This window comes from Chionomys nivalis, chromosome 3, assembly GCF_950005125.1.
Source record: "Chionomys nivalis chromosome 3, mChiNiv1.1, whole genome shotgun sequence".
NCBI lineage: Eukaryota > Metazoa > Chordata > Mammalia > Rodentia > Cricetidae > Chionomys > Chionomys nivalis.
The window spans coordinates 104,586,139-104,600,798 of record NC_080088.1 but is presented as its reverse complement, the minus strand read 5'-3'; the positions used below and the strand labels follow the sequence as shown (position 1 = coordinate 104,600,798).

General features: G+C 45.5%; 1 protein-coding gene across 10 annotated transcripts in view; it reads left to right on the top strand.

Moving 5' to 3' along the window:
• Positions 1-14,660, top strand: part of Sfswap (splicing factor SWAP) — a 76,628-nt gene that overhangs the window by 43,527 nt on the left and 18,441 nt on the right. For 5 of the 10 annotated variants that reach the window (XM_057763833.1, XM_057763828.1, XM_057763838.1 and 2 more), the window contains 6 exons: positions 182-422; positions 1,924-2,052; positions 2,632-2,725; positions 3,685-3,850; positions 9,987-10,220; positions 11,330-11,520. In XM_057763833.1, coding sequence (XP_057619816.1) covers positions 182-422; positions 1,924-2,052; positions 2,632-2,725; positions 3,685-3,850; positions 9,987-10,220; positions 11,330-11,520 — 1,055 coding nt within the window. The remainder of the gene's footprint in view (positions 1-181; positions 423-1,923; positions 2,053-2,631; positions 2,726-3,684; positions 3,851-9,986; positions 10,221-11,329; positions 11,521-14,660) is intronic. The other 5 variants (XM_057763835.1, XM_057763831.1, XM_057763834.1 and 2 more) reach the window with 3 other exon arrangements.

Below are 14,660 nucleotides of genomic sequence, written 5' to 3'. Positions count from 1 at the left end.
AAACCTGCTACTAATCACAGACCTCTAGCCAATCAGGCCTACCTCCTAAAGGTTCCACAACTTCTCCAGTGACTGTAAGCTGGGGAGCAAGTGTCAAAAACATGAGCTTATGAGGGACATTATAGATTCAAGCTGTGACACCTGTCGTTGGCCTTTTGCTCACAGAACTTGTTTCTTACAGCAACTGTGGCAGCCATGTACTACAGCTACTACATGTTGCCAGATGGCACCTACTGCCTGGCACCACCCCCACCTGGGATCGATGTGACTACTTACTACAGCACCCTTCCTGCTGGAGTGACCGTGTCCAACTCACCTGGTGTGACTACCACTGTACCACCACCTCCTGGGACCACACCTCCACCACCCCCAACCACAGCTGAAACAAGCAGTGGGGTTACCTCCACAACCACCACCACAAGGTACGTGTGCCATCTGCCTGGCATGGTGACTGCTGCAGCACACCAGTTTTCTTGCTCTGGATTGCATACATGTGTATCCAGAATTAGCGTAGTTATTCATATATTAATACCATACACCTGGACTCGCAGCTTTTGGAAAGCTGAAGCAGAAGGACCAAAAGTTCACGGCTATGGCCAGGCAAAGTCAGGTGGTCTCTGAGTTTAAGGCCATCCTGATTTATACAGTGAGGTCTATGCCAGCCAGAGAAACACAATGAGTCCCTGTTGCACCCCCCCCCCAAAAAAAAAAGTTCAAAACCAGCTAAATAGTTCATTACAGGTATTCCAGCCCTGTAATTCTAGCACTGGAGGTAGAGGCAGAAAGGGCAGGAATTGAAGGTGATCTTCAGCTATATAATGAGCTGCAGAGCAAGACCTTATCAACACTGAAAGTGGGTCTTAAGCAGTGAAATCTAGCCATGTGTAAATGTGGCTCTTGGGCAGCATCCCACATCTGGGTTGCTCTTGTTCAGTGTGTTGACACCTCAGCAGGGCAGGGCAGTATTAGGCAGGGTCCAAGTGAGGTGGACTGAACTTGACAGACTTGTAGGGTTTTATATAGTTGGTGAGGGTAGGGCTCTGTTGGCCACTCCTTGAGACCACCAGTTACACAGTTGGCATCTCTGTAAAACCCAGCGATGGCAGAAGGACGGGAGTGCTCAGCACCCCATGGAGGGCCCCTGTGTGTTTCTCAAGTCCAGTAGAGGCAACAGAAAAACTTGACTAACGCCCCTCTCTCTGAGACTTATAAAGTCAACTGTGGGCTAGGGGTATCACACAGATCACTAGCCTGCATATGGGAGGAGTTGGGGACTGACACCTAGAGCCACACTGTGAGAAGTGAACACGGAGTGAAGGAGGCTGAGCCATGCTAGTCAGCTGTTTTAATGTCTTTTCCTTGTTTTGTTCCTAAGAAGTAGCTCATAGTTAAAAGGGAATACTAATTGGGAGGAAGACTGAACCTACCCATGGGACTTTGGACATCATTCTTTAGTAAATTCCCACTGTTAGTTTGGTTTTGGAGATGGGGTCTAGCTGTGTAAGCCACTTCTAGCATGGGGCTTACAGGGTGCCACATGTAGCTTCCTGCGTTGTCACTGACAGTGGTGCTCAGGAGCTGGCTTTGTTAGGTTAGTTAGAAGGCTTCTTGACTTCAGACCAGCAGTTCTCCACCCTTTGGGGATCGAAAAACCTTTTCACAGAGGTCACATATCAGATATTTACACTATGATTCATAACAGTAGCAAAATTACAATTATGAAGTAGCAACGAACACAATTTTATGGTTGGGGTCACCACAACGCGGAACTGTTTTAAAGGGTCACAGCGTTAGGAAAGTTGAGAACCACTGCTTTAGACCAAGAGTCTTCTTTCATGTCTGAGCCCGAAAGGACCCTCCAGCTGCCATTGCCAGGCTCAAGCCACACTGAGGTCGGGGTTGCTCACCAGCTCTTCTCCACAGTGCGCTTGCTCCCGTGGCCATCATACCCCCGCCCCCTGACATCCAGCCTGTGATCGACAAGCTGGCAGAGTACGTCGCTAGGAACGGCCTTAAATTTGAGACCAGTGTTCGAGCCAAGAATGATCAAAGGTGAGGTGAGGGTCTGGGGGTTGGACTGGGGTGTGGTTCAGTGCCAGTGTTTGCCGGGCGGGTATTTATGAATTTCTGAGCTCAAGCTCTCACGTTGCAAAACACTCAAAAAATTTTAAGCATGTCAGGTTTATGAGATTTGGGATTTTCGTTTAGCAATCTTTAAATTCTGTCACTATTCCTTTGTTCTTTCATCTTCCCTGGAGTATCTTTAGATAGACATTTTTGTACATCTTGTTAAATTACTTACAGTTGAAGAGGGGTTTTGCTGTTGTTTTTATTGTGCAGTAAAAATGTAGGTGCTTGAAAGACTGGAATTCACACTTTCCAGGGTCCTTATCCCCTACCTGTGGCTGTGTCCATAAAACATGGACTGCATTTTCACCTGTGATATGATCCTGGAGAACAGGTAGCCCTCTGCCCGATTCACATGTTACTGGATAGAGCAAGACCAATCCATGTGGAATCTATGAAGTTGTTGGGTTGACCAGTGTCTATGAGATGTCCATGACAGTGCAGACCATGTGGGAAACACTGAGGCCTGTGTGTGGGTCATACTGAATGCTTCTCTGTTCACAGATTTGAGTTCCTTCAGCCCTGGCACCAGTACAACGCCTACTATGAGTTTAAGAAGCAGTTCTTCCTGCAGAAGGAAGGAGGCAGTAGCACACAGGTATTCACTGAAGGTGGGGAAGGCATGAAACGAGCTCTGATGACAAGTGCAGAACTGACTTCCTGTTTATTCTCAAGTCTATATTATGTCTAACCTTTCCCTTCAGAGGTGAAGCTGTCTTAGATCTGTTGAAGCGCCCACTCGCTCGTGCCTTAGTGACCACTTCTCCAGCATGTTCCAAACAGAAAACACTTGCTTCAAGCATCAGAGGCTACTTTTAACAATATTGGGGAGGGGAGTTGAAACATAGCCTCATGTAGCCCAGGTGATCCGCTTGCTTCTGCCTCCCAAGTGCTGGGGTTGCAGATGTGCCACTGTGCCCAGTTTACTTTGACTACATGTAACGCACCTCATGGTGCATGTGCTGGAGCTGTTCACTGCCCTCCAGGGGCAGAGCTGGAGCCTAACTGCCAAGTTCACAGTCCCTTACGTAGTTCCTTGCACTCTTGAGCTTATTCTGCCAGAAATGATTGCTGAATCTGAAGCTGCTCACTCCTCTGTAGTCAGTGGGGGATATTCTATTCTGAAGGTATTGTCAGTAACCAGACTCCAAGGAAAAGGTACTTCTTCAACACTTTAGACTGTTGTTTTATAAACATACAGGCGGGCCTGGGATGGAGCACAGTGGCAGAGCACTACTTGTCTAGCGTACCAGAGGCCCTGGGTCCAGTCCCCAGTAACACACACACACACACACACACTCGAAAGCACAAGAAAACAGTCAGAATTTGAAATGTGGAAATGCTATTTTCGGCGGGTTGGGAGATTGTTTCAGTGTGTTTTTTTTAGAGTGACTCATGAATCACAGGCTGACCTCAGACTCTCTTTGGCCAGGATGCTCTTGAACTCCTTCTTGCCTTTACCTCCTGGTGTTGAGATTATAGACTCATACTGTGGAATATACTGACAAACCTGTGTAATTGTCATGTAACAGTGCACAGTGCTGTCTCTCTTTCCAGGTAGCATCCACAGCTGAAGAGGCTTCCACAGAAACTGCTGCTGAAGAGTCGAGTGAAGCCGGGGAGGACGGCACTGCTGAGGGTATGGCAGAGACTGGGGGAAGAGGCAGCGGGAAGAAGGAGGCTGGGTCCAGCAAGAGCACCGTGGACGGGAAGCTGGTAAAAGGTGCGCTGTCCAGGTGAAGCCTAGACCTCATGAACTTCCCTCCTGAGGGACAGAACTAAGTACCTCAACCATGGGTGCTCATTGGGCTTGGCTTCTTGAACTGCTATATTTAAGCATGTTCACCTTATCCTTATCCAAACATGATGTTTGGAACCCTGTAAATGCATGCTAGTTCAAGTATCCAGAAGTTTTTAGCCTATTCTGAGCCATTCAGTGGACATGTTTATAAATATTCAAATAGTATTTCATCCTCGCCCAGACCTTTGAAACTGTTCAGTTATTTGTGGTTCTGGGGTCTGCACCACTGCTCACCTGAGCAAATGCTCTCCACTAGGTTCCAGCTTGGTGCAAACTATTGTGATGAGGTTTGTTTCCTTTGTCCAAGTAGCTCCCTTGAGTACCCTTGTCAGTTAGTGCTGCACTCACTCACATTTGGTCTCCTTGCCTTGTCCCTCATGAGATGATATGGTCTAGCAGGACAGATGCATGTAAATGGCTGGTGCAATAGAGAAGAGAGAAGAAAGACTGCTTAGCAGAGCTCTGTGAAGAAGCTGTTAACTTCCTCTTACTGGAAAAGAGACTGCAGAAAAGGTTGTGTTGAGTGTTCAGAGATAAGTGAGGTTCTTGGTTTGGTGTGGTGACAGGTGGCTGTAGTGATTCAGTCTGGAGAGGTGTACTGGCCAGCATCTGGGACTTTGCTTCCCCTGAGGCTTGTGGTTACTAGGGAATGCTTTACTTAGCATTGGCTTTTTGAGATTAAGATAAAGGGACAGTTGGGGGCCTTGGGGCCCAGTGGCTAATGCAAGAGTGGTGGCAGTAGAAGCACAAGCTCGCAGCGAGACCTGGAAGAGACAGGCCTGCTCCTCTGTAGTTCAGGATGGAAAAGCACAGCCCTGCTGAGGGACTGAGACTTAGAAGACAACAACTGAGCCGATGGCCTAAGTATCAGAGCAGATTCTTAGGTCTTTATGTTCAAAAGAGTTGAGGATGTTATAAAATTTAGGCTGCCAATAATCTGACAGCTTCAGAACACTGCTCAGAAATGCTGCTAGGTTAAGCATGATGAAAAATCACCGAGGTCAGTCTGACTAGAAGACTGCTTGGGAAGTTCTCAGAAATCTCAAAGATAGGGACAGATGTAGAAGTTCATCCAGGTGGAAACAGCCAGGCTTTTCTCTGAAGAGGAGAGAAGGCAAGTCGGTGCATCATTTCTCTGTACCTCTGAATGCTAGAACAGGAAGGCCTGTAGGCATAGTAGCACCCCAAAGTCCTGAGTCCACAGAAATAAGGACAGTAAGAACATCAAAGAAGTTTTAATGGATTAAGGCATAGCTCAGCAGTAGAGCACTTTCCTGGATTCTGTTCCCTACACTGCTGGGGGTGAAAATAAAATAAGATACTATTGCAAAAAAGACAATAGCATTACTTGTTTATGTTGGTAAGCAAACAAAAAAAATAAATGAACATTGAACTCAAGAAACTAGGAAGTGAGCTGGGGTGCAGTACAACATGGCCTGGTCATGTTCAGTCCTTGGCGGGGGTCAGGGAGGGGACAGACAGGATGGTGGAGAGGCAGAGAGCAGGATGTAGGATGGAAGCCCAGCCGTAGCACAGGCCTAGAACCCAGTGCTGAAGAAGCTGAGGCAGTATTTTCAATACAAGCTTTCTGACAGTAAGAACATCTCAAAATCTATAAAATGATTATAAGGAAAGCAGAAACAAAAGAATAAAAATTAAGAAATTACTGAGAAAGTAATTTTTAAAGACCAGTAAAATATGTTGCATGTGCTCAAGAGAAGAAGAATGCAGATATGAACACAAAGTTGTAAATCTTTTTCAAAATCTACAAGGATAGCATGTACATAACCTTAAATGGAAATGAACTGAAATCACTGAAAAATACCATTTCAAAGAAACATAGATTACCAAAAGTATTTCAAGAAAAGAAGAGAAAGAAAGGAGACCTGGCAGACGTTTAAAATATTGGTTGGTGCACAGCCTCTAGAACCAGGCAGTAGGCCAAAACAAATTAAAAGCTGGCTTAATTTACCCTGGAGAACTAGATCATCTCTGTCAGTAGAGCTTCTCCGGGGTTTATGGGAGACAGAATTAAGAAGCTCTCAGAGCTCAACAATCTATAGACCTCAGCACTTAGAAGCATGATGTTAAAATATTAAATGGAATCAACTGTACTAAAGCGGTGACAGGAATAAGCAGTGGTGTTGTTCCAGGGCCCTGGTATGGCCTCTCCATCACCTGTCTGCAAGCAGACTGCTGGGGTCTTGTCTCACTAGGCCCCGAGAGAGTGTTGGTCTTCTGAAACTTCAGTAGTGGAATGATAACTGAGGCTGCATGGGCAAGCTCCTCTTTGACTCCTCCTTCAACATGTGTGTCTCTGGGATCAAACTTAGGTTGTCAAACTTAGCAGCAAGCTCCCTGCCTACTGAGCCATCTTGTAAGCCCCTTTAACTTTTTTTTTTTTTTTTTTTTTTTGGTTTTTCGAGGCAGGGTTTCTCTGTAGCTTTGGTGCCCGTCCCGGAACTAGCTCTTGTAGACCAAGCTGGCCTCAAACTCCCAGAGTTCCGCCTGCCTCTGCCTCCTGAGTGCTGTGATTAAAGGCGTGCGCCACCACCGCCTGGCCCCCCCCTTAACTTTTAAAGAGTTAATAAGACTCAGGTGTCTAACAGCAATGATTCCAGAAGTTCAGTTTCTAAATATAGTCAGTGTGGGTAGTGCATGCCCATGATCTCAGCACTGGAGGTGAAGGCAGCAGGAGGATCTGGAGCTCAAGGCTTTGTGAGCCTACATGAGACCTGGTAGAGAGAGGAAGGGGAAAAAGCTAGGGGGAAGGAAAGTAATTGTTTATTATATATATAATATATATATGTAATATATATATGTATGTATTACCTGTATTGTTTTTAGAATTTTAATTAATTAAATTAATTTAAATATATAGTATTATACTATATATATATATATATATATATATATATATATATATAGTATACGTATGTATGATCCTTAGAATCAGAGAGTTGAAGCCAGAAATCAGGCTTACAGATCTAGGAAACAGAGCCAGAGTAAAGTTAAAAGGCAAATGACAGTAAGTTGGACGATGAAGGGTTAAAGTCCTTACTCTAGAAAGAGCTTTTCTGGGTCAGAAAATGGACTGAGGGCATTCTTCAGATGAGGAAGACACGTGACTAGTGTGCTGGGGTTGGAGAGCAGAGGACCTGGGTTGCCTTCCCACATAGTACTGGGAGTCTTCTCCTAGTACCCATAACTCCAGTCCTAGGGAATCCAGGTATGCACATGGTACACATACATATATACAGGTAAAACATTCATGCACACAAATGAATCTAAAATAATTAAAATTCTAAAAACAATTTTTAAAAAAAAAATTGTGTCAGGGATGAAGAGACAGCCCTGTGAGTAAAGTGCTTACTATGCAAGGGTGAGGACCTGAGGTCCCATCCCTAGCACCTATTAAAAAGCCAGGGATGGCTGTAACCCTAGCGTGTAGTTTGAGGAGGCCCAGAAACAGGACTCCCTGAGCTCACTGGCCAGCCAGGCTAGGCTAGCCATTGATAAATACCAGTTTCAGTGAAAGATCTTGTCTCAAAAAACAAAGTGGAGAACAACAGCCAAAAACATCAACCTCTGTTCCCCTTCATACAGATGTGCTCATCTGCACACATTTGAGCACATGAATGCACGCACCACAAGAACGCATCACAAGAACAACATATAATTAGTAATAGTAGTAATACCACTCATCTAGGCGGTGTCAGGTACCTGCAACATAGCTAAGAGCTCATCTTGGAATATACACATACATATGTGTACACACACATGCAGTTATTACCCAGAAGTGGAGAAGAAGCTGTGAGGCCATGGGATCTGACCCATCCTTGAGGGTCAGATGTGCCGAAAGGAGCAGATCCTACAGGCAGCAGGCAAGGACATCTGTCTCAGCTTGAGCACAGTGCAGAAGGGCATAGCTGGATCATACAAGGTATGGACCACCTGGAGAAAGAGCTTAGGATCAGTGGTAACGCAAGATGTGGTGTGCAAATTGTGTAACCGGAATATTCCAGAATTCTCAGGGCCTTTGGGCTGACTTACCTAGAGAAGCTTCCTGGCCTTGGCCTCTTGGTTCTCATCAGTGCCATGGGGTATGGGCCCTGATAATCTAATCAGTTGTCAACAGTGAGACAGGACCCTGAGATGCACAGGTTAAGTGGCTCTGTAATTAGGTTCCTTTTGTGGGGGGTAAGGGTGCTTTGGCTCTGTGTCTAACTGAATGCTCTCCAGACCGTGTTGCAAAGTGCTCACATACTTCCGTTGTCATGATCTCCTTGTCCTTTTCTGCAAAGAGTACAGGTGTTTTTAAATCATCTTGTATTTTTTGTCTCACTTCATAAGTGAGTCCATTAACATTTTATGAATTTTCTCTTTTAAAAACGTTTTTGACCCTCTGCTTATTAAAGAGACCATATTACCACAGGCAGTAAAGGATTTGTTTTTGTTAACTTAGCTTTCTTTCTTTTTGTTTTGTTTTGTTTTCTTTTTTTAGACAAGGTTTCTCTGTGTAGCCTGGGCTGTCTTGGAACTTGCTCTGTAGACCAGGCTAGCCTCAAACTCATAGAGATCTGCCTGCCTCTGTCTTTTGAGTGCTGAGATTAAAGGTGTGTGTCACCACCACCTGGCAAACTTAAGTTTTCTTAAGGAACATTAAGACATGTGCAAAAACAGCACATGGCACAGTAGCCCACATCGCCTCACCAAGTACTCCACTGCCTTCAGCAGTCGGCCCTTAGACTGCGGTTGTTCTGTGTCTCTCTGTCCCTGTCTTCCATTCCACTCAGAATCTGCTGCCACAGATCCTCATATGCATTAGCATAGGCATCTTGGTTGTACTATGAAAGATGAGGACTTTGGTTAATATTGGATCAGCATTACAGTACCACAGCAGCTCAAAGTGCACTCTGCTTCTTACCAGGAGTCGCATGGAAGTCTGCTCTCCTGGCTCATGGGTATTAAATGGGGCGTATGTCACAGGTATAAATTCTCTTCAGCCCAGCACATGGCCAAGTGTCCTGCCTTGAGAAGCTTGGGGGACAGGATGAGGGAGAGGTGCAGGGAACTGCAGTAAGTTTCCACAGTCTGCCTCACTCAGAGGCAGCTGTTCTCAGTGCACTGCAGATGCCCTTCAGTGTAGCTTCTTGATGCCCATCATGAATGAAGGCTGTAGTGTCTGACTTCATCTGTGGCTGCTAGGAGTCACTCACTCAGTGTAGTGAGTGACAGAGAGAGTCAGTGTTGACAGGTCTCCTTTAGGGCCTTTGTGTTTCTCTCAAGTGTTTAGGGGTGTCACCTAAATTTTTGTTACACATTGAAATACTTGTGATAGGTGTAGATCACAGTCTGACAGGATGCTCGCCATGTTCACTAAATAAAAGAATGAATTCTGTGTTTTGGTTCGGATTTTGCTTGAAGGACAGGCTTTTGTTTTCTTTTAATGTAACGTGGTTTTCTAGACACTATTTCTTAGTGGAGCCATGTCACATGCTCAGTCATACCAGTTCAGCTACATACAAGATTGTTTTTTTAAAAAAAAAAATTTTTTAAAGAAAAATGGCAGGCTAGCAAGATGGTTCAGTGGGTAAAGGCTTATGCCACCTATTCTGCCAGCCTGAGTTTAATCCCACAACCCATGTGGTAGGAGGGACTGATTCCCAGTTGTCCTCGAACCTTGACCTGCACACATGGCACACTTTCAAGCACACACATTACAAAAAGGAAAATGACAAAATTGGTTATTCAGACTAAAGGTGACCGTTTCATATTCAGCAGGTGTGTCTGCTATGACACCACCACTATGCTGTCCTTGTTAAGCATGGTTCAGACACACACCCCAGTCTGATGCCTTGCCTTGAGTATTTAAACAAGACTCCCTTGACACTGCAGCAGCCCCACCTGTAGACCACACACAACACGGGGGGAGGGGTGCCTTCACTACAGGTGCTATCGCCTGTCCGCCATCTCTCTTGTAAGTGCTAGTGCCTATGATGTCTGCACGTTTTGCTCTGGTGCCTAAAAATGTGTCACACTTGTCACCCTTTCCCAGCAGCTTCATTTGCTCCAATAAGCTTTGCCATCAAGGCCAAAGAAAATGACCTACTTCCTCTGGAAAAAAACCGAGTCAAGTTGGACGATGATAGTGAAGAAGATGAAGAAAGCAGGGAATGCCAGGAAAGCACAAACAGCGTGGCCAACCCCAGCCCAGCCGCAGCCCCACCCTGTGTGGTCGTGGAGGAGAAGAAGCCCCAGCTCACCCAGGAGGAGCTAGAAGCAAAGCAAGGTTTGTTGATAGCTTTTAAAGTTCTTGAAAGAAAAAAGATAAATATAAGATTTATGTGCTAAGCCAGAAATTCTAAGACTACAAACCAAAGCCTGGAGCCATGCAGGAGCGCTTTGAAAGTCCTGTGTGCAGTGCTGTGTGGCACTGTGCACTTCTTAGCTTGATGCAGTGCCCTTGGCAATCTGTACTCAGAGCAGCTTAATGCGCTAAGTGGGCAGCTCTAATGGAGACGCACTTTGTACTTGGACGACAGCCCCAGGGTGAGGCACCAGGCCTGGATTCCAGCTCCAGTTAATGCACCAAACTGGGAGAGGCCCTTTTGTAGGAATGTCTCTCAGCAAAACCATCAGCCCTTGAAGATGATGCCTGGCAGAGTTGATGTCTCTGGGTCATCTTCATGGGTCAGAGCATGGCCAACAGCATGTGAGAGACATGGACTGGGACTGGAACTGTGGTAAAATGCTTAGCATTTTGGGGACATCTGCACCTCCAAAATAAGTCGTATTCCATAGTGAAGGAGTTACTCAATAAATGCATTTGTGTTTTTACCCGTACTAACTGGTTTTCTTGGATTGCAGTGTCTGGGTATGCATGAATAGACCATACAGCACTGATTAAAGGATGCTCTTGGAGCCAGTGTCTTCCAGAGGAGAGCATGTCATGAGCCCATAGTTGCTGTCCCTCAGTTCACTTACAGTCACACTTGTGTTTTTAAGTTTGCACTCTGCGTGTGACCTCAGCAGTTTGTCATGCCCTCTGAACTAAGACACTTCCCACAAGGCATAATTAAGTGCAGTGATCATCCAGACACTTGCAGTGTTGGAGGTTCCTGTGCATGAGAGCCATTCTGCAGTTCCCAGAATCCAACCCCAGCTTCTACCATCATGGAACCCCTTCAGCCTCGCTGCCTTTGGAGTAAAGTACATCCCTTTAAACATAAAAATAATAAACATAATAAGTTTATTTTCTCAAACTTGTGGTCTGTCCCAGGTGTCTGCCTGCTCTGAGGTTGCTGTTGAAATGGCAGTGCTGTGTGGCCAGAAGGTGCCTGTGAGAATTAGAAGTAAAACACTGCCTATCGTAAACTCTGCCTTCCTTGTTTTCTGTAGCAAAACAAAAGCTGGAGGACCGCCTTGCTGCTGCTGCACGAGAAAAGCTGGCCCAGGCATCCAAGGAATCAAAGGAGAAGCAGCTCCAGGCTGAACGTAAAAGGAAAGCAGCTTTATTTTTACAAACCCTAAAAAATCCTCTTCCAGAAACAGAAGTTGGAAAACTTGAGGAGAGTGCTTTCAGTGTAGAGGTATGTAGAAGAAGTCCTGAGAGTGTGCTTGGGTTTGTAGTAGATGAGAGCTGGCTCTGCCATGCTCTGCCCATGGAACCCCAACCTTGTGTCAGATGGCAGCAGCATAGAGGCACAGGCTTTGCTGAGAGCTTTGAGTCTGTGAAAAGAGATGCTGTGGCAGTTACCTGTAAACACACCAAAGGCAGGCTGCAGTCTTAGAACACAGCCATAGATCCTGATCAGGAAGCTCAGCTCATGACTACCCTTGCAGGGGCTCCAGCTACATGTGGTCAGATAGATTTGGCTAGGTCGGTCCTCAGTGGTCGCAGCCTCATTGTTGAGCTTACACTAGGGCAGAGATCACTTATATCTGCATTATGTTGTAATTAGGGAAAAGAAAAAGCAAACTGCAGCCACTCTTGTCTTCTCTGGGTGTGCAGCTCAGTGAAGAGCACTAATGTGTGGGAGGCCCTGAGCTCATCCTCAACACCAAGAGGTCTTAGAGAGCCCAGGCAGCTCCTTCCTAAGTGGTAGCTTGAACAAGATCATCACGTGGTACCTTGGTGTGAAGCAATGCCTAGCATCAGGAGCTCTGAGTAAATGCTGTTGGCGGCAGCAGTGTGTCATTCAGTGAAAATTCTGGTCATGCCTATCTAGACCTGGTCAAGGAGCCCTGGGCCATATGTGTAGCAGGTAAGTGCCCTACCCTGAGCTGCATCCCCAACCCTGGGTCTTCTCTTCTAGATTCTTGATAGGTATCTTTTAAGACTTCTCTTGGGGGCGGGGGGTAAAAATTCTTCATGGGTATTTAGGAATTAATGGAGGAGTTTAAGAAGCTTTTAGAAATGTAAGTTTTCGAAGTAAGAAAACTAGCAGTGCATCAAATGCCTCGAGGCTTGAAGGGTGACATAGCTGGAGTGCAGACCGAGCGGCAGTCTTGTGACTCAGTGCTTCTGAAGAGCAGTTCAAAGTGGTCATTTCAGAATCTTTCTTGGGAGGCTGGAGAGATGGGTCAGCAGTTAAGAGCAATGATTGTTATTCCAGAGTTTAATTCCCAGCACCTACATGGTGGCTCAGTCATCCATAGCTCCAGTTGTCAGCTCTGACGCCCTCTTCTAGCCCCCACAGACACACACAGTGCATATGTACAAGCAAAACACCTATACACAGAAAATAAATCTTGAAAAAAAATGTTAATGTTTCCTGGGCATTGTGGCTCCCACCAGTAATGGTACTTGGGAGACGGAGGAAGGAAGATGGCCACTTTTCTTCTTCTTCTTATCCTAAACTTTGATTTGGGGGTGGAAGTGCTTAAAAGTAAGTACATACAACTTTCTGGGGCCTGATTTTGGTTCTTAGCACCCATCGCAGGCAACTCACAGCAGCCTGCAGCTCCTGCTCCAGAGGATCTGATGTCCTCTTCTGGACTCTGTAAGCAGCTACACTTGCATGCCACACCCACATACAGATACAAACATAGTATATGATTTAAAAATTAAAATATTTAGGAAAAATAAAACAATCTCTCAGGCATGCCCCTAGAATCCCTGTACTTGGAAGATGGCCTGGACCATATAGCAAGACTTTGTCTCCAGGTGTCTTCAAGTATCTATTATGCTTGGTCTTGGTTAGGGTTCTGTTGCTGTGAAGAGACAACTATGACCTTGGCAACTCTTAGAAAGGAAAATATTTAATTGAGTCTGACTTACAGTTCAGATGTTTAGTTTGTTATCATCGTGGTAGGAAACATAGCACTGTGCAGGCAGACACAGTGCTGGAGAGTTAGCTGAGAGTTCTACATTCAGATCAGCAGGCAACAGGAAGAAAGAGTGCCACTGGGCCTGGCTTGGGCTCCTGGAACCCCAAAGCCCATCCCCAGTGACACACTTCCCAATAGTGTCACTCCTGTGAGCCTTTGCAGGCCATTTTCATTCAGACTTCCACACTTGGTTTTCTCTCATAATTCAGATCAAGCCCTTTGCTCTGGTTTGCTATTGTTGGAAAGGGAAAGGGAACTGGACCACATATCAGTTCTCTTGCCTCAGCCACCACCTCTGGCTCCTTCGCCCTTTTAAATTGTATTGACACTTGTAAGTGCCTTTGGAGTCTGCAGTGTGTCTGTGGTTAGAGACTGTTTTCCACCTCCTGGATGTCAAGACCCGCTGCTTCTGTGTCCACCTCACATGTTCTCAGTGGTCCTGTCCTCATGCCAACCTCTGCCCTGTCTTTGCCAGAATGAGCTTTTCAGGGAGGTGGCAGAACATAGCAACCCCATTTTCCAGAGCCCCACAAAGGTGGACTGCCTTCTGGTTCCTCACACAAGGTCTGTTCCTGCAGAAAGTAGGAACAGAGTTTACCCAGCTGAAGGCAGCCATGGTACACTGTGGCATCGGTGTGAGGGTAGGAGCGCAAGAACGTGAACCCTGCAGTTATGGAAGGAGATGGGCAGGCATGCATGAAGCTTGCTTGAATCTCTTATTTCATTCCGATTTGTACAGTGAACAAAGAGACTCATTAAGACACATCTGTAAGCTGGAATGCTTCCCTGGAATGCAGAGGGTCTTAGGTTTTGTCTTTGATAGATGTTAGCACACCCGATAATCCTAGCACTTGGGGGTAAGGCAGTTCAGAAGTTCTGGATCATCCTTAGTTATGGCAGGTTCAAAGTCAGCCTGCACTAGATGAGACTTTATCTCAAAGTGGGGTGAAAGCCAGACAGGACAGCATGGGCAGGCTCAGCAGGTAGAGACGGTTGCTGCCAAGCCTAATAAAGCATGAGTTCATCCCTGGGACCCACATAGTGAAAAGAGAAAACAGACTCAGTAGCTGTCCTCTGACCTCCACACTCGAAACAGATAATATATAAATATATTGTATTGCATTAATTTTTATATTATTAATTTTTAAAAAATATGTATGTCATAACATTTCATAATTAATATATAGATACATTTTCCATATTATTGATAACTATATATTTATATAATTTTATATTTTAGTCTATTATTTTTAAGAAATAATATAAGGCCATTGGGTGATGGTGGTACACTCCTTTGATTCCAACACTCAGGCAGAGGCAGGAATCTATGAGTTCAAGGCCAGCTTGGTCTATAGGGTGAGTTCCAGGACAACCAGGGCTACATAGAGAAACCCTGTCT